Here is a 24483-nt window from a genome sequence, read left to right on the forward strand (position 1 = left end):
CACAACTACAGGGGAGATCTTGTAGTGTGATGCTACACAACTCAAATCTGAAGTCCTGCGGTGATGGATTGTATCAACTTGGCAGTCGATTCAATTATTGTATCAACTCTGTTCATTGTAAATACGATTTTGTTTCCTGATGGACGGGGGGGGGGGGGGATGTACCCTTACTCATGTAAGTTGCATATGAGTGTGGCAAACAGATTGAACTGGCAAATATTCAGCCAGTTCTTGCCATTTTTGGGTTAAAATGCATTGAGAATAAAAATCACAAACCAAACATCACTTTAGAAGGACAGAACAAGGTGAAGCAGAGATGCTAGATTACAGATCTCAATGGTATTACACTGTTCTCCATCCATCTCTAGATACACATCGTGACTGCTGTCCTTTGTCTAGGCCCCAGTCCCAGACAACGCACACATTGCTACTTAATCTAATCAGTATGATCTATTAGAAGAGGTGCCACTGATACTCCGAGTGGAGTCAGCCCATGGCAACTGTATAGTGGGGCCTAAGGCAAGAACATTCCAGAACAAAGCCAGATGGAGCTAATACCCAGCATCGATCAGCGTAAGCAATCTTGTGGCAGCTGTGGCAAGTTGGGAGCGAGGGAGTTATTAAAGATTTTAAAAGAATAAGCACTGTGGCAGAGCACTTGCTCAAAGGCCTCACAAAAACACTGCACCTTCAATTATTAATTTACCTAAAAATGGCACAATCAGTCAAAGACAAAAAAAGGGCAGCGGTTCCAAAAAAAAAAAAAAGAGAGGTTTTGCTCTTGATGGAATAGAATAGGTATTTTTTGCTTTGAGTGCTTTGCTCCATTTTATTATCGTTAACGAAACCTAAAATTAAAACATTCCGGTTAACTTAAAAGAAAACAAAAACTAATATATTTTGAAGAAAAACTGAAACGAACCTAAAATGCATTTCATAACTCCAAAACTAATTAAACTAAAAGTAAAAATGTATAAAGTATACAGGTATACATACATTAAGTACACAAGCACATAAAATTGTAAACATTCTTTAAGCAAGAAAATGCCACTAAATAATAGACTTGGCAGACCAGAGAACTGTAATATTGTTAAGCATTTTTAGAGTATTTCAGTTAATGCATTAGCGTTGGCAGCCCTAAAACACTAAAAGTAGAATAAAAACTAGAGATGCACTGATCCGATACCTGGATCGGAACCGGCTCTGATACTGACGCTTTTAGACAGATCAGGTATCGGTCAGACAAGTCCGATCCAAATCTGATAATGTGTGTTAGTCATGTTCGTTACTGTAAAGCTACAAAACGTTCTTTTCTTTATTTATACAGCACAAATAAAAACATTAAGAGTTTGGCCAATGTGCTTTACAACAGAGCAGCATAAACAAAAAAACACAACAACAAAAAAGCACAACAGCAATTGATGAATTAAAAGACGTTATTAAAAGAAAAACCCAATTTAAACAGTTTACACAGCGTTGTAAACGAGAGGAAAAATAGTGTTTAACGTGGATTTAAAAATTGAAATAGATTGGGCTTGTCTTATATGACAAACTGATATAAGAGCGCCATAAAGGCACCATTAAAGTAGCCCATATGACTCGTGCATTTAATTCAAAGCCACTTGAAGACATGTGATAGCTCTTTGAATTGCAAAAGATTTATCTAATAAAATGCACTGAGAATGGAACCTGAGGACCATTTCACCAGATTTTGAAAAAGAGGCTAATTAAACTACTGTGAACTAGCCCACATACAAACACTTATTCCTGGAGTGTTCCAATTGTCAAAATAAAAGCCCAAGGGTTTTAAAGTTAAAGGAGCACATCTGTTATAGTATAGAATTCTAAAACTCAATAATATTGATTATTATAATTGATTATTATTTCTTTACAAATTACAAAAATATTTAAGTCCACTAAGCTCATATATAGTGAACAAAAAAAAAAAAAAAAGAGATCTGAATCCTTCAAAGTCCACATACACGTTGACAAAATTGTGCCAAGAAAATTACAATCTTTTCTACTGAAAACTTTAACTGGAATTACTTTTAATTTTGCTACTACATTATCAAGTAGACTAGTTAACAATACATTTTCCTTAATAGGCTACACATTTATATTAAAATGATGTATAGTTAGAGGTTTGTGTTTCTTACAAAATTTTTGTCCCACACAAAAATGTAAAGATATTCTAAACTGATTATGCAAAACAACAGTGGTATCGGCTTGGGATCGAAATCAATTGATACTGAAATTTCCAATATCGGAAGAGAAAGTGGTATTGGTGCATCCCTAGTCCTAATTGATGTAGTTAGCATGATTTGGCATTTAAGACAGTGGATGTGAATTAAAGGCTTTTGCTGCAAAGTGAAAGTCAATGTTTCCTAAGATCAGTGAACTTATGTGATTGTCTGTGAGAGGCAAGAGTGGAGTGGGAGGAATAAATGTGTAATTAAATATCAACATCCTCTTTAAACAGTGCTGTCAACGTGAGAGAGACATGCATAGCCAAGCACTTAACTGTCACGACTGCATGTGTGTGTTTGAGTGAATGTGTATCCAAATGAAAAAGCAAGTGGGAAAGAGCAGGAACACATTTTGTTGTAGAGGCAAAAAAGGATTACGCTGTGTGTTTGTGTGGGTGGTAATGTGTGCATTTCTGACAAGAACCAGACATACAACACAGGTGACTCACCAATGTATAACCTCTTGCTATAACGCTGCATAAGGAGCAGCACAAACACATGGAGTGGAATCAGGTTGATGATGAAGACGTAACCACCCCACGCAGACACCTGCAATACAAACACACACGCCATTCCATTAGCACAGTGGTTCTAAAACGTTTCAAGTACCATTTTTGACTAAATCAGACCAAGAACAACCTAGTCACAACAATGCTACATCTAACTTAAAAAACAAATATAAAAAGGCACACAAATATATTTGGGAATTTGGGGTTAAATAGCCTTTTCAAGACTTCTCATCTATTTAAAAGCACTGTGAACTTCTGTCAGATCGGTTACATCATTGGTAGGCAATCATGTAGTGCTGCAACAAAGGATTATTTTGATAATCCATTAATCTGTGGATTATTTCTTTGAATTATCAGATAAAAAAAAAAGACCTTTATTTTATTCCCTATATTTTATGTATTTATTATTTGGTAAAAAATACACATATTTGATTGCATGCAATACCTTGTGCACAAAAAGAGTTTAAAATATACTGTAGATGCTACAATATAAATTGCCATTTAAACCACTCAGTTTAAATGACAATGAAGAAAATCCAAACACAATCTTTAGTGTTAACTGGTAAGAGGTAAAAGGTCCTGCAGAAACACAAACATTCCCTCCTCTAAACTTCTTTAGCCTAATGTCCTTATTCTGTTATAATCAGATTAGTTACTTTTCTAATCAAATAAAATTTATTGCATTGCATGTAAGATTGAAAATGAATTATGGTTGCATTTAAACCTAAATTTGATGTGCAACAACAAACATTTTATCAAACTGTATAGTTGAAACAAAATGATTGCGCTTCCTTTTTCGGTTGTGATTGGTTTGATTGATGCAGATACGCACACACTTGTTCGCTCAGTGATTAATGGAGACTCACTTGCAGTAAAGCATCTATCCTTTATGCTTCGAGAGCAAACAATCTAAAATTGTTACTTTTTTGCCAATTGCCTCATTTTTTTCTGCTCTTACTTTGGTGGTAGGACTAAAATTGTGATAGCCCGGCCCCATCAGCGAAAATAACTTCTTCAACAAAGTAGAATGTGAACTATTATGGTTTTGGACAAACAAAACTATATTGTAAAATTTGTTTTTTAAATAAAAACCTTACCAAAATGCTATATAAAAATAAAGATTTTTGTTATTTGTATATTTTGATTGTGTCGAGTTGTGTTACGTAACACCAGGGGTCACTCCGCATACCACTGCTGGTATGCTAATGCAGTGCTGCTCAAACTGTGGGATCACAGTTTGAGCAGCACACCCAGCCATTTGGGAACCTCTGCACTTTTCTAGGTCACTTAGGATGTCCCCTATAAAGATATATTCTCTAAACCAGGGGTTCTCAACCTTTTGCAAGCTGGGCCCCCCCAAAGCTGGTTCATTGCAGTTCGGGCCCCAGTGCCCCCCACCCGCCCCATGCGTTATTGTTGTTATTATTATTATTATCGGCAGTAGCACCAGACTTCTAATGTGAGCTTGCAGGCATTATTATTATTATTATTATTATTATTATTATTATTATGAGTAGTAGTAGGCCTATCATCATTACTAGGCTATTGCTATATAATTATTTGAGGTTACATGCTTTATTGTTGTTATGATTATTATGATTATTATTATTATTATTATTATTGGCAGTAGCACCAGACTTCTAATGTGAGCTTGCAGGCATTATTATTATTATTATTATTATGAGTAGTAGTAGGCCTATCATCATTACTAGGCTATTGCTATATAATTATATGAGGTTACATGCTTTATTGTTGTTATTATTATTATTATTATTATTATTATTATTATTATTATTATCATCATCATCATCATCAGTAGGCCTGTTATCATTACTAGGCTATAATTGGGAATTGGCACCAGACCTTTGATATTAATTTATGCTTTATTATTGTTATTATTACTAGGCCTAATAGTAGGCATCATCTGCATTTTTTACAGAAGCTTGCTGGTAGGTGATGTTAATGTGAGACCTGAGCTTGCTTTGCCTTGCAAAGATCCTCAATTCTTGGCTCAATGTTTGATAAACATAGCCTCAAATCATCCTCGATTTGTGCACGATTGCGGTATTTCGTTTTGAGTGCAGTCATTTTTGAGAATCCTGCCTCACACAAATATGTCGACGCGAAAGGAAGGAGAATCTTCAAGGCAACGTCACAGAGTTCAGGGTATTCCTGCATCAATGCTGCCCAGAATGACGAAAGAGGGCAGGAGCTAAAGAGTTCCTTCAGTCTACTGTCACTCTTCAGCTCAATAAGCTGTTCCTGCATATCAATTGATAGCTCGTTTGCTGTGCACACAAACGGATCTCGAACCCACGCAAAAGAACAATAATCCTCTTTAAAGTACGTCGCAAATTGTTTTCTCATTGCTGACAGGTGCTCAGACGCTGATTGAAATGGGGAGGAGAAATCGTGTGACGTGCCTGCATCAGTGATAAAGTCTGCAAGGCTGGGGAACATGTCGCAGTTCCCTCGACTGATGCGGCCATGCCAGAGGTCTAGTTTTTGTGTGAAGGCGTGCACTTTGTCTGCAAGGAGCAAATATGAGTTTCGCGGCCTTGCAAAGACAGGTTGAAATCAAACAAATGAGCGCCGTTTTCTAAAGTCTATGAGCGCAGCTCACACAAATAAACTAAATTGACATACTGCAGTTAAATTTCAAAATGTGTTGTTTTTATATTTATAACATTTGAATACAGTTCAGCAACATACATCACACGACCTGACGACCAAGACAGCTGACAATTGACCATCACTTAATTTAGCATCCCCTCACGATTGAAAATGTGACATTGATTTCATATGACAGTCCAACAAACAAGTTAATAATATTAAGTCACTTACATTTTAGACGAAATAATGACTGTTTTGGTCTATTTTAGCAGCGAAAATAGATCCGATGAATCCAAACAAAGATCACAGCATAGCCATAGCGCATCTCACAGCAATACTCAATCGTGTTTTGAATGATTCAGTGTTGTGAACGAATCGGTTGAGTCAAAGATTCAATGACCCATTCACAAACATCTGTCTCATTCTAGATGAATCGGCCGTTTGAACGAATCATTTGAATGAACGACTCAATGACTCGCATAATGAAACCGCTTATCACTTGCATTTGCGCTCACTATCGACAAACCAATCAAATTTGTTCAAAACTTTTTTTTTTAAATCAGTCCAAACACATTTTAATTTTTATTCAGGAGTTATGTATATACAAAACTATAACTTTTTATGACAGTAGTTTAGTGATAAAAAAAATTTGCCCCCAAAAAATGTTTTTCCAGTTTTTTTTCCCCTTCCATCGTAGCCTACTCGCGCCCCCCCAACCGGTTGAGAACCACTGCTCTAAACCCATGCCCCCCACTAGCATGCCTGTTGGATCTATCGAACCTTACTGGACCCCAAGGCCCCAACGGAGCAGATGGCTCAGATTGCATTTATGATTATAAACACATTTGGAAAGACAGAGACTATTGGGGGTTGGGAAGGACTGGAGGTTTCTATTATTAATGAGCTCTGCTATCCTCCAGAGGTAGGATCTCAGGTTACAGAAATGGCCGATATTCATAAACGACTGGCACATGGCCCCCACCAGGACTGCGTGATGGATGGTCCTGTTTGCTTATTCATTTATTTTACATATTGCATTAATGGGCTGAGATAGAGAGAGGAAGAGAGAGAGGTTTATTGACTGAGAATCACACAAATAGTTTTTCCTCCCCCAATTACGTTAGTCATTTAGTTCCATCCATTCATCCTCATTCCCTGCAAACACTCCTCATTTCATTCCTTTCTTTTTCACCTGACAGAGCCGGTCGAAGAGGTGCATTTTCAGTGGTTCTCAAATGGTTTTGCTTAAGGACCTATATTTAACATTGGACATAATGCGCCAATCAATCTAGAACCAAAATGGTTTAGCGTATAAAAGGCAACAAAAATGCCCTTACAATAAAAAAATTGACATGTTTGCCATGAACTAGTCATTACCATGAACTGCATAGTGCCAACAATATGCAAATCGTTAACATGGCATAAGCTGAATAGGAAAACAGACTTTTTATTTTTACATTGTCTTAGGGCTGGGCGATATGACAATATATATTGTGATGACGATATAAAGTGACAATCAATAGAGATTTTGCTATTTCGTGTATATGTAAAATATCTATGTGGGCTTATCTATCAGTGGGCAGGGCCTCATGTGAGAGAGAATTTAAGAAACATGGACATGGTTTAAATGTTTTTTTAAAACAATCGTCAGCCACCTAAGAAAATTAATTTGCATTCATCTCATGTTTATAAGCTTTAATATGCTTCCCGTCGAACACGCGCTGCTGTGCTTCACGTGAGCGTTGTTTGAGCTATCTCTGGAGCACACAAGTGCGCGTGAGTCAAGCAGGATTCCAGTTTAAATAATTTTGGAAATTTTCTGCAAGAAGTGATTTTTTATTTTTTATTTTGTATTACCGGTATTCTCCATGTTATATCGCTTTGGGAAGATCTCGAGTTTCTTGGGGACAGTTTATAATAATATTGGTCAACAACAAACCAAATATATAGTGAAATGTGGCATAATATGAAATTTTGCATTATGGTAAGAATTATTTAAAAACAAATTGTTGTTGTTTTTTTGTACTTTTGACTATTGTCAAGCTCCAAATAAAGAGAAAATGATATGAGGAAATATTTCAAGTATTTAATTCACTGACAGAATTACCCAAAAATAGATATTACAATATGTTTAATACACAAGCCATTTTTTCACAATTTCCCCCCAAAATTACTATATTGTTATTGCGATATAAAATTACTCCGATTTTGGTCATATCGTCCACGCCTACATTGTCTTTACAATTTAAGCTGTGGCTTTCTAAATGTGTCTTGAATTCAATGATTTCATGCAGTGTACATTTTAACACACTAACATGCATATTCATACATTTTAGTCAGTTTTACTTTAAAATGGCATTTCATTTTACTCAATGAAAAATATATATAATTTAGTTAAACTTTAATCAAATATCCAAACATTTAGATAAAAGAAAATGTATTTGTATAAAACATATAAAAGACAGGTTACCGTAATTTCCGGACTATTGAGCGCACCTGAATATAAGCCGCACCCACTGATTTTTAAATAAAATATTATTTTGAACATAAATAAGCCGCACCTGTCTATAAGCCGCAGGTGCCTACCGGTACATTGAAACAAATGAACTTTACTCAGGCTTTAACGAAACACGGTGTGGCAGCGGGGGCGTGGTCAAGCGCCCGTCCGGGAGAGAAAAGCGGTAAGGGCACTGGTGCCCGTGTGACAGTTTTCCCAAGAAGGACACGTGAAGCAGGGCACTTGAAATTAGACACCGGTGTTAGACATAATTTAGCGCAGGTGTAAGCGCCCTTACAGTTTTCTCTCCCGGACAGGCGCTTGACCACGCCCCCGCTGCGACACACGGCTTGTAATAAAACATTTGCATGTAACAGTAGCCTACCAATAAAGTCACTGGTCACTATCTTCCTCGTCCTGTGCACTGAAACCACTGAAGTCATCTCTTTCGGTGTCGGAGTTAAATAGCCTCAGCTTAGTTGTCTTTTTGCACTGAGTCAATTCCTCACGCTGCTGTTTCCAACGTCTTATCATCGACTCATTAAGACCAAGCTCCCGTTCAGCAGCTCTATTTACTTTTCCAACAGCCAGATCAATCGCCTTCAACTTGAAAGCAGCATCATATGCGTTTCTCCATGTCTTTGCCATGGTGAGGGTGACAAAATTACTACCGTAATCAGAATGATGGGAAGTTTGAGTGCGCTCGATTTAATCTAAACAGTAAACAAAAAAAGTTGTTTTGCCGAACGGGTTAAGGTCAATTTCATTGGTCTAATGAAAGCTTCACGCCGCCAAAAAACTGAGCACGTCACAGAATGTTTTTTTTTTTTTATTTTTTATAAAATTTGAAAGCGGGAAAAATCCATATGTTAGCCGCGTCATTGTATAAGCCGCGAGGTTCAAAGCGTGGGAAAAAAGTTGCGGCTTATAGTCCGGAAATTACGGTAATTATAAAATACTGAACAACTTTCTTGATGTTAAAAATTAAAACTTCTGAAATGATAGACTATAAAGAATATACTGTACTAATAACTCTTTAGAAGTTAGTCTACATTATACTAAATTCTTCATGCTTTAGAGACTGTTTATTCATTTTCAGTCTTTAACCAGTTGAGGATGTTGCATTGCATGTAGTGGGTTATTTACGGAAACAGCATTCACAAGGCAAGTTATTGCAATGCAAGTAACGTATATTATGACTAGCGCGTAACCTAGTTCAAATTCCCACCCGTTCATTCGAGTCATTATCTTTGCAGAAGTTAATCCATTCGTAATATCTTCTATAAACAAATGTTTCTCTAGCGGTTTCTTTTTCAGTATCTTGCGCTGTTAATATCTTGCGGTGTTATTTAAAAAAAAAGTTAAAAAGCCTATTTATTATGCTATGCAAACTATATATGATTACAGGGTTCATTGTATTTATTTTATTTGCATTTTTTGGGCATTGCTGTCCAGAGTCACATCAGAACAGACCTGAGACCCACCAGTTTAGATCCACTGACATACCCCACCTGAAGGTCAATAATCCAATGAAACTCACCATGTAAAAGTACGAGAGGCAGCAGCCGATGGCCCAGAACACTGAGCCAGTTTTTACCGACTTCACCTGTGTGGAGAGGACACAATTAAGTTAATTCCGCTAATCCCAAACAAAGAGTCTGATTCCATCACCTCAAACAAAGCCAAGACGAGGAACACTTGGTGATAAGAAATACACAGAGAAAATTCAATTGGAAAGTCTTTGCTGTCTGAGCTGAGACAGAAAACTTCAGAAAGGAGGACATGCAAAATCAAAGAGCTAAGACAAAGACTGCTGCCACTGCATCTGTTCCTGCTGTCTTAACGTCTGTGTTCAGCAAAAAGACGAGACTGATGTCGGAGTACGTTAAAAGAATAGTTCACCCATAAAATTAATTCCGTCATCATTTACTCACCCTCATGTCATTCCAAACATAGATTAATTTTTCTTCTATGGAACAAATGTTTTGTTCATATCTCTCTCTTCAATACAATCAAAGTGAATGGGGACCAGAGTGTATCAAGCTCCATAAAGCACCAACAAATGAGTACATATGACATCTGTACTACATTTCAAGTGTTCTGTAGCCATCTGATAGCTTTGCAAGAGGAGCAGACTTAAATTTAATTATTCATTCACTGAAAATCTTGTCCCTATAACCACCACTCACTTTAATTGTATTGGAAATGAGCAGCTTGGACATTCCGTTTTTGATAACTCCATGGAACACAAAATCATGGTTTTGCATCTGAACGTCAACTGTTAAAAGCACATCTCAAAACACTTGTATTATGTTCTATTCATTGCAACGTGTCTTGTGTTATTTAGCACAAGAATGTGTTGGTCTGAAGTCAGGTTTCGAGGGACAGTAAAAGATGACAGAATTTTAATTTTTATGTGAACCATTTCTTAACTCATTTCAACTGGGTGGGAATGTGTTGGAAAGCTTCTGCAATGATTTTCAGTCATTACTCTGCTTTGAAAGCAGTCCTCAATGTGCATCTTAGGTCAAACAGTAAGGGAAAAATTATCCAATAGATATGCAAGACTTGCAGTGTGTAAAGATGTAAAACATCTGAGTTTTGATGAAGAGGAAAAAAAAAAAAAAAGATTATTACAGTATATAAACAAACAGTCACATATTTTAATAATCCCATGAAATAACTTGCCCAGCACAATTTTCTTTCTTGTATTGATGAAGTTCCTATGGAAAAAGAAAGTCTGGACAGGACATTTCGAAGGACTTGTCTCTATTTTCAAATGGCCAATAGGATGTACTTGCATCACAGCCATTAACCCCTGACTTGATACTTCCTGGTTTGTGACAGGTCCAATTCAAGAAAGTATCTGATTGGACAACAAAAGCTGTTGTGCGAAGTGTGCAATGACCTCAATGTTAACAAAGTAAAAGCCACAAACTCATGGGGTCTTTAAATCTAACTCACCCAGAGGTAGTAGGTGAACTGCAAGGCAAAAATGGCGATGCCCTCATTGTCGAACGAGCCGGCCACAGAGCGGGAGATGTAGCCAGGCACGATTGCGATGAAACATGCCGCTAGCAGACCGGCACCCTGGTTCCACAGCTCCCGTGTCAACAGGAAGGTGGATATGGCGGTCAGGCCGCTGAAGATGGGGGCCAGGAATACGCAAACATCACGGATGTGAACCGTAACATGGAGTAGGTTCAGTATGTAGTGGATGAGGCCTGCAGTCATCATCAGACCAGGATACACCTGTAAAATATGAGAAAGGTGTGGAAACAAATGAGAAGAGGAAGGGGTGTTAGAAATAACCAGGCTCAGATGACATCTGCAGAATAATTTTTTTTTGGTTAGGACTGCCACGATTATGAAGATTGGCTGACGATTAATTGTCTCTTTTAGGGCTTTCACGATTAAATGTCATAAAAGTTGTCATATAGCATGTGTGCTTCCATTCACCTTAAGAATAATTTTTAACTGCATTATATATATATATATATATATTAGGGCTGTCGATTTAATGCGTTAATAACGTGCAATTCATTTTACCAAAAATAATGGGTTAAAAAAACAATTTAATCACAATGCTTTCCTGAGAAATTCAAGCTTTTAGTACCACCTGTTTACTCCAGAGGGCAGTAAGTGAAATTTCAGCTCTGTGAGCAACATGCAGTTTATTAACTATTCCACTATGTAATGAATTTAATGTCTTGGCATTATTGTAATATATATATATCTATAGTAATGTGTACTATGTATACCCCTGGCTTGTTTCTAAAAAAACTAAAATATGTCTGATGCAGGTGTAGATTTACGGGTCCTTAAACAAGCCCTCATAATAAATCTCCAACTGATTGACAAATTCACTAGTGAAATTGATTGCTGTGAACTGTATGCTAATGATTGACTTATGATCAATAATATGGTAGTAAACAATACATTGTATTCTAAAGCCGCTTTTTGTATCATCTTATCAATGATTAACTCTTCTGCCACAAGAATGTAATGCATTTTAATTATCTGAATATATATATTATTATATATATATAAATCAAAATATAAGATTTTTACATTTATACTGTTGTTTTGGAACTCATATTTTATATTATTTTATTATATTGTAATATCCAATAGTAATATATTTCTGTCCTTATTTCTTCACTTTCACAAATTATGTTTTATCATTTTATTTTGCCACAAAAATAGACCAAGCGTCTGCTAGGACCAGAAACATTTGCCATTATACAATCGTTTAAAGTGAATCTCGAGTGCTCTGCGTTCACTATCAAAAGTTTATATTTGTTCATTTATATTTTCACGGGACTTTGGCGAGAGCCTCTGCTGAAGAACTTCACGTGCTCTTCCTGACAGGATCTGCTCTAGTTGACATACGTGGTGCGGATCTGCTCTAGTTGACATACGTGGTGTGGCTCAATGACACTTGGAGTCCTGAATGACGCAAAAACATGCCGTTGATGTAATTTATATATTTGCTTAAAATTCCCTTATTTGGGCATTAAAATGTGACTAGAAATTGAAGTGCACAATTATCAAGGTTATCTCAAATAGCTGTAATTAGATCAAAGTACTGTGATCAGACAATTATTTAATATGCCTGACAGGCCTATTTACAGTGATTTAAACACGGTAAAATTAATTCAACAAAGCTTATTGACAGCAGAAACAGGGCTCAAGACTAACATTAGAGAGCGGTGACACTGGTGCCAACAAGTTCTAGAGATGTTGGCACCAGCATCAGTGGGTTTAAGAGCTTTTAAAATGAAAAGAAAAAGAAAATCCCATTAATAGGACAGAAACCAATTATAATAGTGATATAATAATAATAATAATAATAATAATAATAATAATAATATTGCAAATGCAGTAAACAATATTAAAGCATATTTTTGTCTCAAAACGTAGACAAAAAGGATCTTGCTGCTGAACATTTTTGCCCTTATACTACTGAAACACTGGTGGATCAAATTTGTTTACTAGACAGTAGCTAAATCAAAGATATTTTTACTCGAATAGCGCAAAATGTAGTTGCATTTGGAAGTGATTTACTCACTTTGTAGGGGGATGCTGCATAGTGTCAAAGATTGATCTAAGGATTTAAGAATCAATATCAAAATCATTCAAAAGAAGATTGCGATGCAAAACAAAAAAAATTAACCCAGTCCAATCTAAGTGAATTAAATGTAGGACTCAAGACCGGACTTGACTAAGGATGCTTTCTCACATTTGGTTCGATTGCTTGGACCGAACCCTAGTTCGTTTCCGCCCCCTCCCCCCACTGGTCTATCTTTATGGTCAACCGATATGGGTTTTTTAATGACCGATGCGGATACCATATTTAGCACTTTATATACATAAAAAAATTATCTAAAAAAATATAATGTTTTAAATGGTAGATTCTTCTGATTTCGGTTTGGTCATCAAATTTTTGTTATTTTTTTTGTACATTGTTAATATATTAAGAAAAAAGAAATAACAGTTCACACAGTAGTCCAGCAACCATGGATGGCATGTTAGTCAAACCAATTGTTCATACAGTGCATAGTGAAGAAGACATTTACTTGTAGGACACGTTAAACTCTTTAGTTGCACTCAAGCGTTTGTGCGGATCCAGCAAGCAGCAGCAATCTCCTGACAGTTTAAACAGCCTGGAATGCCTGCTTGGATGGTCACGGACTGACCATCATGATTTGTGAATCAGTGGAACTTTTGATCCCGAAGTTTTGATTCTGGCTGATAGAATCAAACGAGAAGAAAGTGCTCGACGAGAAGAAAACTCTTGATTTTCGCGAGGTTTGTGAATTAAATCTGTTTAAACGAGGTATCTGCATATTTGCAAAAGGTAGAAAATAGAAGTTTTATTGATATTTTCTTTTATTATTAGAAAAGTTAAAGGTGACAGGGAACTGCTAAGGAAAGGCTGATAGAATCCGTGCTTTAGAGGTAAATAAATGACCGCTACACATGATGCTGGATCTGCTTCAGTTTTGTGAGGTTTGTTTATTACATCTGTTTCAACAAGAGATGCACATATTTACAGATGGAATATGATATTAGTTTTATCGATATTTGCAAAAAAGTTAATAATTACGAGAGAGGGAGAATGAAACAGGCGAGCACTTTAACGTTATGAGCTCAAACGCGTCTGCGACGGCTCTGATATGCAGATTGTTTAAATGAGACAGTGATGCACAGCGGTCTATTATTGTAGTAACACGATGGCATGTAACAACAAAATGAACCATGGCTGGTATTTACATGTCTCAGTCACTTCACATGCAAGCAGGTGATTTTCGGTGCCCTCAAGAAACAAATCGGCCAAAAGGGAAACTGTATTAAACATTTTTTCATAAAAAGTCAGAATATCGGCAAATTTATCGGTCAACCACCAATCGCTACATTCGTTACAATGTCCATCCCTGTCCACAACAAAGCAAATTAGCCAAAATATTTAATAAACATACAAGCTAGGGAACGTGTAGAAATTTGTGAAGGACTGCCATTTCAATTAGTCCTGCAAACAGATTACGTGTGGGACTGGCTATTAGCTGTGAATGATTATACAATTTATCAGCAACCACAAATATACCTGCAGCAATTTGAAGTAAAAAAGTACACATGAATAAACACATGATCTCTCAGTATGATAGCAAAGACTCCTAAATTTGATTCATTTATGTGCCCCAAGATGTACATTATGGATGAAATAAGAACTTAAGCCCAAGCAGACCAATGGGGGCTGCATAATCAGTCTGCTTAAGCTGAATTTAGCAACCTGACAGCAGCAAAAGAGTAAGAAAAGAAATAAACTGTCCTTTAACTACACATTTACATTCTCTCTTTATTCATGTCTCAGGCTGAGCGGCGGTCTGCAGGCTGTGCTGGGAGCTGAACAGTCTGCTCCCAAGTCAATTCTGTATAACGACTGCCCGAACCATACACAACAACAGATGCTGTTCTCTGCCTCCCGCAGCACCCCCCAGCTTCAACACCAGAGCTGTCAGAGTGAGAAAACTCACTGCTAAACGCTAGCCAAACTTTCTCCAGCCAGAAAAGGCAGCTCGTTAGCTTAGCTGCACTGTCTGTCTCCGTGAATGTGTTAAAGGTCGCGGCCTTATTGAGGGACAAGAAAGATGCTGTTCTGTGGAAGCCATCCAGAGGCTGCCTTTCCATGATGCGGCCTCGGTTGTCAAAATGCCGGCAAATCGGCTTCAGCAATTCGAGGAAGTTGTAACATTGCCAGAAAATGTCTTTATCGATGCTATGTGTGAACAAAGCCATAATAACGGAGCGCGACATAAGAAGTTAAGGAACAGACAAAATTACTCCCATTGTTGGGTCACAAGCAACTGTATAAAAGTAAACATTTGCACAAATAGCACAATAGTATTGCAAACGCTGCATTCACCTACAACTATACTGTGTCCTGCCATTTTTACTCTGGTGGAGACCAGGGCTAGTTGCCACACTGGGAAGTTGTAGGGCTTAATTTGGACAAAACAATCTTATTAACATATTTTTGAAAAATACTGCAATTTGAACAGCAATATGATTATTAACATAAAAAAAACTCAGCACTATGATAGGTGTGGGTGAGAAACAGATCATTATTAAAGTCCTTTTTACTATAAATCTCCACTTTCACTTCCACATTCTTCTTTAGTTCTTTTGGTGATTGCATTCGTCGTGCATATCACCATCTACTGGTCGGGGCTGGTGGAGACTTTTAGAAAAAAAAAGAAAAAAAAGGGACAAATATTGATCATTTCTCACCCACTTCTGAAGATATGGATTTAACCACTGGAGTCTTATGAAATAGTTTTATGTTGGCTTTATGATATTTTTGGTCACCATTCACTTGCATTGTATGGACCTATAGAGCTGAAATATTCTTCTAAATGTCTTTGTGTTCAGCAGAAGAAAGTCATACACATCTGGGATGGCATGTGGGTAAATGAAAGACTGAAATAAATTTTTTTGGGGTGAACTATCCATTTAAAGAATCCTATAAATGAGTTTAAAAAAATGCGGAATCTAATCGTTAATCGCATTGAATTTCATAGTGAATCGAATCGTCCAGACAATTGAGAGGGAGAAAGAGCAAATAAGAGAGAGACACTTTACATACCGTCCCTCCCACTATTCTGCCCAGTGGGTACCAGGCCCTCTCATCAAACCAGTTCAGGAACTCATAAAAGCCATTAGTGGTGAGATGATGAGTTGATCTGTAGTTGAACCTGTAGGACAAAGAAACAGAAGAGGACACGGTGTTATTTTTGATGGGAAAAAGCAACATTTGATCAGAACTAACATATCAGGATGCGTTTCATGGCAAGAGGAGGTCTTGATTGTCAGCACTCAGAGCAGCGTGTTAAGATGCTGTCTGAATGAGTGATGGGGTCTTTCAATCTACATAAACTCAACTGCCATTATCACCTATGACAAAACTCAACAGTCATTACAATCAATGCCAAAACTCAGACTACAAGAAGAGCATCCAATGAGAAGCATTAAAACAGTCAAACAAGTAGCATTATATGTAGCATATACTGTGGAAAATAAACATTTGGTTAAACCTTTCAATTGTTTAAATTACCAACAAGGTTACATACACACAGCTTTTAAGGATTTCAAGGACAATAATTAATTTTAATCTCTATGATTCAGTGCGCACATGAATGAATGAACATTACATTTATATAACGATTTTCTGAAACTACACTCAAGTGAACTCTCCTCAACCACCAACAGTGTGCAGCATCCACCTGGAGAAGACAGCAGCCATAGTGCGCCAATATGCTCGCCACACACTAGCTATTGGTGGAGAGGAGAGACAGCAAACCACACAGACAAACACCTGTTCAATCAGTCATGCATAGTTTGAGGACTTCTGCATGTTTTTCCTTTATTCCAGTTAATCTGAATGCCACAAGAATGAATACAGAGTTGAATTAGACACTTGCCCACAAAAACAATTCTCTCAACATTTTTTAATAAATACTTCAATTCAATCAATAGTAATAATCTCAATTATAGAGTATTGAGAGCTATATCAGATGTTAAAAATAAAGGACTGTACAATTCATTGCAGAGGAATTTTTTGCCTATTCATTTTGAATTTTGGGGGCATTTTGTCACTTTTTCAGTGGCGTATTTTCCCACGAAACACCCTTAATTATGCCCTGCCATTGAATTACTAAGCAAGATCTGGAAAATTAATGATCCTGGTCAAATAGGTTTCCAGAATAATGTCCAATCTTTCATTGGATGACCAAACAAGTAGTCCCATCTTAAACCCATGCCATTGGTTGAGCCAATGTTGCTGTCCAGCTGGTCAGGATGTTCAAACAAATAGAGCAATGTTCTAATGGCACCACAGATCCACAGTGATTACACTTCCTGGTTTACCTATAGTTGTGTCTGTGGATAGGAGAAAGCATTTTAACATTTACTAAATTAGACACTTCCACTTTAATGCACTTTTAAACTATTTCTAATGGTCTCAATTTAGAACAATTAATCTGATGCATACCAGTTAAAGTAAAACCTCAAACAAAATCCACTATGTGCACAACTGTAATTAAACAGTGTAATCCTCTCTAATGCCTTTTTACATTAGTACAGCAATCTGTTTGCCCTGCTGTGAGTGACTCACTCGTGCAGTTTTGTTGCACCTTTTCTTCACTTAAACCTCAGACCATCAGGCATCAAAAACGTATATTTTTCAGTGTCCTTACACTTAACACATCTAGTGAGGTTTATGCTTAAAACATGAAAACTTTTTGCCAAAGGGGGATGAAAAGAAAAACTTATATTAATATTTATTGGGCTATCGTGAACTCTTGTTTTAAAGAGGTTTATATATTTTTAGCAGAAAAAGATAAACAAATGGTAAGAATAGGATTTTTGCAGTGTGCCGACTACACCATCTTTATAACACTCGCTCTGCTTTTGTAAACACAAGCAAAGTCAGATGCTTTGAGTGATTGTGCATGTTTGTTCTTCAGGCAGTGCATGATAATACTCATGCAAAATTGTGTTGATAAACAGATTTAATCAAATTTGTGAAACTACAGAAAAAAAAACTATTATATGAGACTAATCTTCACCTGGAGCACTTCTCCTTTCCCAGAATTTATTGTTTGCTGTTAATAGATAATGTACAGTCAGTCTGTGTACATCCAAATGAAAACTCATAAACTGGTTATACACAGAAACAGATTATACTGAGTTCTTCTGAATTATAATACTAATTTAATCTACAAGAATCTACACAAGTAAAATACCCTCCGTCAAAAGACAGTACACAATTCAACTTCATGAGACAAAGTAAAACTTTGGCTTTTCACTGAAAACTCAAAATCTTACTGGAGCCAAGTTTGAAACTGTTGTTAAACAGCCCATGTACACACGTTGTTTAATTCAAACATTTATGAGCCAAGACTACAGAGAAAGTATCAGTTAGGCAAATAGACATACATTTTTCCATAATTCATGAAAGTTTCAACCCCTTCAAAATGTACTTGCCTATGAAAGTTTACCATTGTTTAACAGTGGCATTTGTAATGACAAGGCCATTAGGTAAGACCACAGGTGGCTTCACATTACTGTGGCTACGTTAATATTTATAATATTTATAGCTAATAGTCTAAACATATTCAGAAACCTTTAACTACGACTTTCACAGTCGAAGCCTAATAAAAAGTCTTATAGATTTTCTCTAATTGATTTAATATGAATCTATCCAAGTTACCTTGGGCAGCTGCATAAACACAAATATATTAGTGCTGTCAGCGTTAAAGCATTAACGCATGCGATTAATTAAAAATGTTTAACACATTCATTTTTCTTAAATCACGATTAAGGAAACAAAACACAAAACAGCAAGTCCGTGACAATGATCAAGTGCTGGAGAAAGAATCTCTTATAAAACGAATGATGAAGGGACTTCGCAGGACTTCACTCAAGTCCTTCACGCATCTTTTGAAAGTCAGCATTTTACCACATAAGCATGTCAATACTTACAGGCCCGCTGTGCAGCTAGTTTTTCTCCTTGTTGATGCTCTAATTTAATATAATTTCAACTTTGTACCATTGCTGCTGAGCTTTTGAAGTGTCAGCTAATGATCACCGGACAGTTCGGATGAATATCTTTACATTGGAAGTGCCACTGCTAAAAGCAGAACAAGACGCTCTTTTCATATGAAGTTCAACGTGGCACTGGACGCACATTAAACTGAGGGTTTAATGCGCATTGCAATAAATACTAGTTCTTTCAATCAGTCAACATCCTAGTTAGAATTAAGGAAATGTTTAAAGTTACTCGATTTGGAGCTATTTTAGTGAATTTCTATCTTTATACTGTGGAGTTTGGAAAATGTTAATAAAGCATTTTTGTTACATACTGTATTGTTCTATTGTGTTGTTTTTTTTTTTTTACAAAGAACAAATAAATGTATTCTGAAAGGAAATAAGTATATATAGTCAAATTTTACTACTTTTACAATCTGAGATTAATCGTGATCAACTATTAAAAATTATTGAGATTAATCACATTTAAAATTTGTATCTACCGACAGCCCTAATAAATATTTTAAGTAAGGATGATGTGTATTTTAAACCGCTTCTGTATTTGTCTCCTCTTTGCCTCGTGCCCGTTGTAATGTATGTGCTGCCTAGCAGTTTGAGAGGTTTGTCTTCCTCCATATAGTGTTTTATACTAGAATGTTCTGTATAGAATTCAAATGGGTCACATAAATTGTGTTTTCTACCGGCCACTGCAATATTGAGTGAAGTGCGACTGAATCATGCAAGTTTTGCTCTGCGCTGTTCCAGAGCTCTGGCGATCTTCTCTCATCTCTGGAGCGCTGTGGTGTGCACTGCGGTAGTTCACAAGGCGGCACGCTTCATTCTACCTGCACAGATGCGTGTAAGGAAAGAGAGGCATGAATACCATTAAATTCGGCACCAGCAGCAAGTCGCCAGACAGTCACCAAATGTTCAATGTAGGAAAAACCCTGAAAAAAAACATGACCCATCAAAGTGGCTAGCAAGAGCATCAGATACCCTCCATGGCCGATTTCAAACCCTGGCTGATTGGTTTGGATCATGGCTTAGAACTCTTTAAGGAAGGATTTTATGAAATACCTTTGGGGAAAAAAAAAATAAGGGAAAAATATTTCTGGAACGAAGATTGAGAGAGAAAAATAATTGGAGAGGCACTGGTACACTCAATAGAGGTTGGTGGGAGAGGGCAGATGAACGATTCCTCCTTATCTCAAAGTTGGCCGAACACCTCACTTTTTTCATCTCTAGCTCAGAAAACCCCCAGCACTAATCAAAGTTCAATTTATGCTCAATAGTTTGTGTGAGAACATCAAAATGCCCAGCTGAAAAAATCTGCATAACACTCATTCAATATTTTAACGACTATGGCAAATAAAACAAGTGAGAGACAAACACTGGCTGATGTGATTTGACAATTTATTTACTGAATTAAAAATTAAGCCATAGACTTTCAATAAGAGCAGTATTCAATGCTCTGTGGATTCTTGGTTGATGCTTAGTTAATGCAAGTTTATTTCAACTGTCCACAGAGACAGAAATATATTAAGCCTTAATTTAATCAGTATATATTTAATCAGTAAACTGTTGCACTTGTGTATATGTTTGAGTGTCAAAGGGATTTGATAGTTGTAGATCTGTGTGACTTTTTTTAATAGTCAATTTCACGGTTTAATATTCTAAACAGGACATCAACCCGGCTCTTGAGTGGGAGGAACAAAGCTGTTAATTATGTACATTTGAACGACCCCTTTATAGCATACACACAAACTGTCCATCAGCGACCTTGGCTGCTAACTGACACTGCAACCTGTACCTCCTTTTCCAACCCTTCAATCTCTATAGAGAAGCAGCTTTCCTGGCATAATAAAACTCCATGCTTTTCATTACTCCACATTCTGATACCTGCACTGCATCCTTGGCATTGATTTATTGCAATATCCTTCAGCAAGGCACCAAAACTCCAAATAATACATGAGCCATTCCACCGAAAGGGTGACATTTGCCTGTTGTAACTTTAAAAAATGTAACTAATTTTTTATCTTTTTTCAACACTGAATCTAATAACACACATATTTCACTATTCAAAATGTATATTGGTCAATCTCAGGTAACTTTATTTCATTTTTTACAAGGTTTCAAAGTGGGAGATGGATGCATTTTTCTCAGTCGTTACCAAAATCGTGTGTCTTTTAAAAACCATGTTTAAAAAAAATGCAACTAATTTCTTTGTTTTCCTCTCACAAAATTGTTTATTTTAAATAAATGGTAGGTTGCATGTTTAAATAATTGACATATGTCACAAAAAAAATCACTATATATGCACACAAGGTGTATAAAAAAAAAAATGCAAAGCCATTTTTTAATTTTAAAGGAGACCCAAACCTTACATTTATAAATATTTTTATCATGTAATTAATTAAACTATTGGATAAATGATGAACATAACACAATTGAGAAAATCAGTGGTTTAATTTCATTTTTTAGAGAAAAACAATTTAATAACAGGAATGAACGTAACAGGAATGTATCCGGACTGAGTGAGTGAGAGATTTCTGAAGGATTGTGCTGGTTTGTCAGCAAAGATGATGAAGAGAACAAAGGAGTGAAAGACAGAGAGAAAGAGAACGGAGATAGAGAGTGTGGTGGGTGTATCTCTTTCCCCATCAGCATGCCATGGTGGGCGTTTCTGGCCCCTGGGTCCTCTCCATCTTCATGTACAAAACAAAACATGTTCAGTTGCAAAAACTACATCCAACAGTGTTTTAGCTAGAACTGCGCTAAATTAAAGAACACAAACTTGCCTGGCCCTTTCTAAAAAGTATTTAGTTTGGCCCAGACTTCGCTCTCGATTTCCATGTGACGACCTGTGACTGGCCTCGGGGGTGGGATAATACACACAATGTCCTCAAACAAGTACCAAAGGATGTCTTCACGGGCTGGCCAGAAAAAACGGTTGACCCCAATCTTTTGCATACAACGGACCTCAACATGTTATTCACTTGTATCAGTGATGACACCAGGGAAAAGATCACCATCGTACTTCAGCACACACCATTTGCCAACAACCTCAAGACTTTGCCACTGAACTTCTGTCTCTGTGGGGGCCATGGGAGCTGTCTGCTGATTGCTAAACTTGAAATGCTTTGCATTCAAGCACCCACAGTTCAGATTTTGTGTTGTCGTGCACAAGCAGCTGACGTCCCTGTATATCAATTCTCCATGGGCTAGGGACACTATCCTCATAATGGACAGAACTGGTGGCACATCATTGGGCATCCAGATTGAGGGTGCTGATTACTTTCAAGTAGTGCAGCTTCTGGACAAGAAAACCCAGATTCTCATGCATCTTGCACATGCATGTTTCCCGATCACTCAGAGTTGGATGAACAACCCAAAAAGGTCTGAGCTTACAGAAGAGTGAGTACGAGATGGAGCTTTGTTCTTCAGCTAAAAGCTTTGTGTGGACATTTTTTATGGTATCCAAAAGGAACCGTTTTTGCTTTTTGTTTTTCTTCTGAGTGAGGGTCTGCCTCTTTCCAGTTGTGATGCGACTCACATCATCCCTTGAGTAAAAAGCCCTCACTCTGCTTATCAGAACATCTGCAACTCGGTTGTTCTGCTTTCGTTGGTAGGTGTAGTTAACCTTCAAATTTTTCTCATTTTTGCATCTTTTAGTTGAAAAGCCCAGTGAGTTCAGAGCAATCCGTTGCATTCTGTACTTTTTCAGAACTTTTCCTGTTATCACTTTTGAAATGATTTGCTTTTCCCTCTCCCCCCGTGCATTTTTTGTACTTGTTTCGAATATCCTCCACCAGAGCTTCATGAAACAAAAGAGTCCTCCGAATGGCGCCACACTTGGAAGCTGTCTCAACTGTTTTTTTTACCTTTGTGCGTGGAGATGCATTTTTATTTTTAAAGCGCTGGAGTCTTTTCTTGTACTTTTGTGTTTTATCGATAATAAATCCGGAGTATGCTACTCACTACTGTTACTGTTACTCAGTCCTGTTATGGTTTATATGAGTAACAGGACTGAAGGTAACAGGACTGAGTTTTTAGCATAGAATTAGCAAACACATGAAATATAGCCACATAGCATGCTAATAGCATGAGGATACTTAGCAAATTCTAGTGATTTACCAAAAATTTGTATCTTAAAAATAAATTAATAACATCTTACAAATAATTTAGGTAACAGGACAGTATGTTGAGATTGACCTTCTCGGAAATATCTGCAATATCATCAAATATACAGAAAATAAAATGAGAGGACTTACTTTTTGTCTTCCCATTGCCTTCAGAAGATCTAGATGATGCAACTTCCTGTTGAAAATGTGTCTTGTGGAATGTTCCAAGTTTTTTAGAGGGGGGAATGTGTTAGCGTAACAGGACTGAGTGAAAACCCGGGGACATGACTAAAATGTTTATTTTATTTAAAATATTAGATAAAATATTGTTTTATCAGGATTTTATTTTTAATAAAAGCATAGATTGGATATAAAGTCACACAACAATGCAAAAGAAATAAGATTTCTGAAGGATTTTAATCATTGTATTTCATGGTAAAATATAGACATAGAGAGTGGGGACATGCAACAAATGCAATATTTGTAGTGTTCTAGGTAGGTTTTATTAATGTTTTTAATTAAAATTTTAAATTTGCATTTAGCTTAATGTGCGGGACACTTTGCTTAATAATAAAATGGATTTTAGAGTTAATTTTCATGCATTTTTATACATATAATGTCCTGGGGACAGAAATGTCACCCATTCGGTGGAATGGCTCACATGCACAGATGTCCGCAACAAGGGGTCTGGTCTGGCTAACACTTTAGCTGGTTAGCATGATCATGTTAGGCCCTGGTGATAAATGCCATAACTACACCATCTGGGTTTACATTTAAAAAATACATTTCCTATAGCTCCACCTAGTGCTCTGCACATGTGTCAAGTACTAGGAAGTGTAATTAAGCTTTAAACCATGATCATGCCTACTGAATGCAATAGCAAGATGTACATTGCAAAAAGTTACATTTTCATCTGCTCACACCCAAAACCAACTGGATCACTTCAGAAGATATGGATTAGAAAAATGTAAGTCATACACATCTTGGATGGCATGAGGGTGAGTAAATAATAAGAGCATTTCATTTTTGGGTGAACTCTCCCTTAAAGGTTAAAGCTCTATCAAGATTGAAATCATCAAAACCTACCTCCCTACCCTAAACCTAACCGACAAAAAGCAAAGGTGAGCTGAAAATACGCAATTGCTGAAGCAACCATGTCACTTTGAGGTGCTTCAATGACACTTTCGGCCCACGTGTCGACTTGCATGCGCTTCAGTTGTACCGCCTGTCCTTTGCATAACAAGTGCAACGCTGTCAGTTGAGCTACTGCACAATTTGATTGCACAAGCTTGTAAATGTAGTTGGCTATATAATACAAATGTTAAAATGTATCTCCTTACAAGTCATGCGCTACAGTAAAATTGTTTTGATGTAATAAGACAGCATTGTTGAAGAACAGGCCATATGAA

General features: G+C 36.9%; 1 protein-coding gene across 1 annotated transcript in view; it reads right to left on the minus strand.

Annotated features, from left to right (window-relative positions):
- LOC127658321 (dolichyl-diphosphooligosaccharide--protein glycosyltransferase subunit STT3B) overlaps nucleotides 1-24483 on the minus strand; it is a 75677-nt gene that overhangs the window by 24177 nt on the left and 27017 nt on the right. Inside the window, exons 2-5 of the mRNA XM_052147553.1 lie at nucleotides 16012-16120; nucleotides 10830-11117; nucleotides 9406-9471; nucleotides 2696-2795 (exon numbers count right to left, since the gene is read on the minus strand). Of these exons, the coding sequence (XP_052003513.1) occupies nucleotides 2696-2795; nucleotides 9406-9471; nucleotides 10830-11117; nucleotides 16012-16120 (563 nt within the window). The remainder of the gene's footprint in view (nucleotides 1-2695; nucleotides 2796-9405; nucleotides 9472-10829; nucleotides 11118-16011; nucleotides 16121-24483) is intronic.

This window comes from Xyrauchen texanus, chromosome 17 (genome assembly GCF_025860055.1).
Source record: "Xyrauchen texanus isolate HMW12.3.18 chromosome 17, RBS_HiC_50CHRs, whole genome shotgun sequence".
Classification (NCBI taxonomy): Eukaryota; Metazoa; Chordata; class Actinopteri; order Cypriniformes; family Catostomidae; genus Xyrauchen; species Xyrauchen texanus.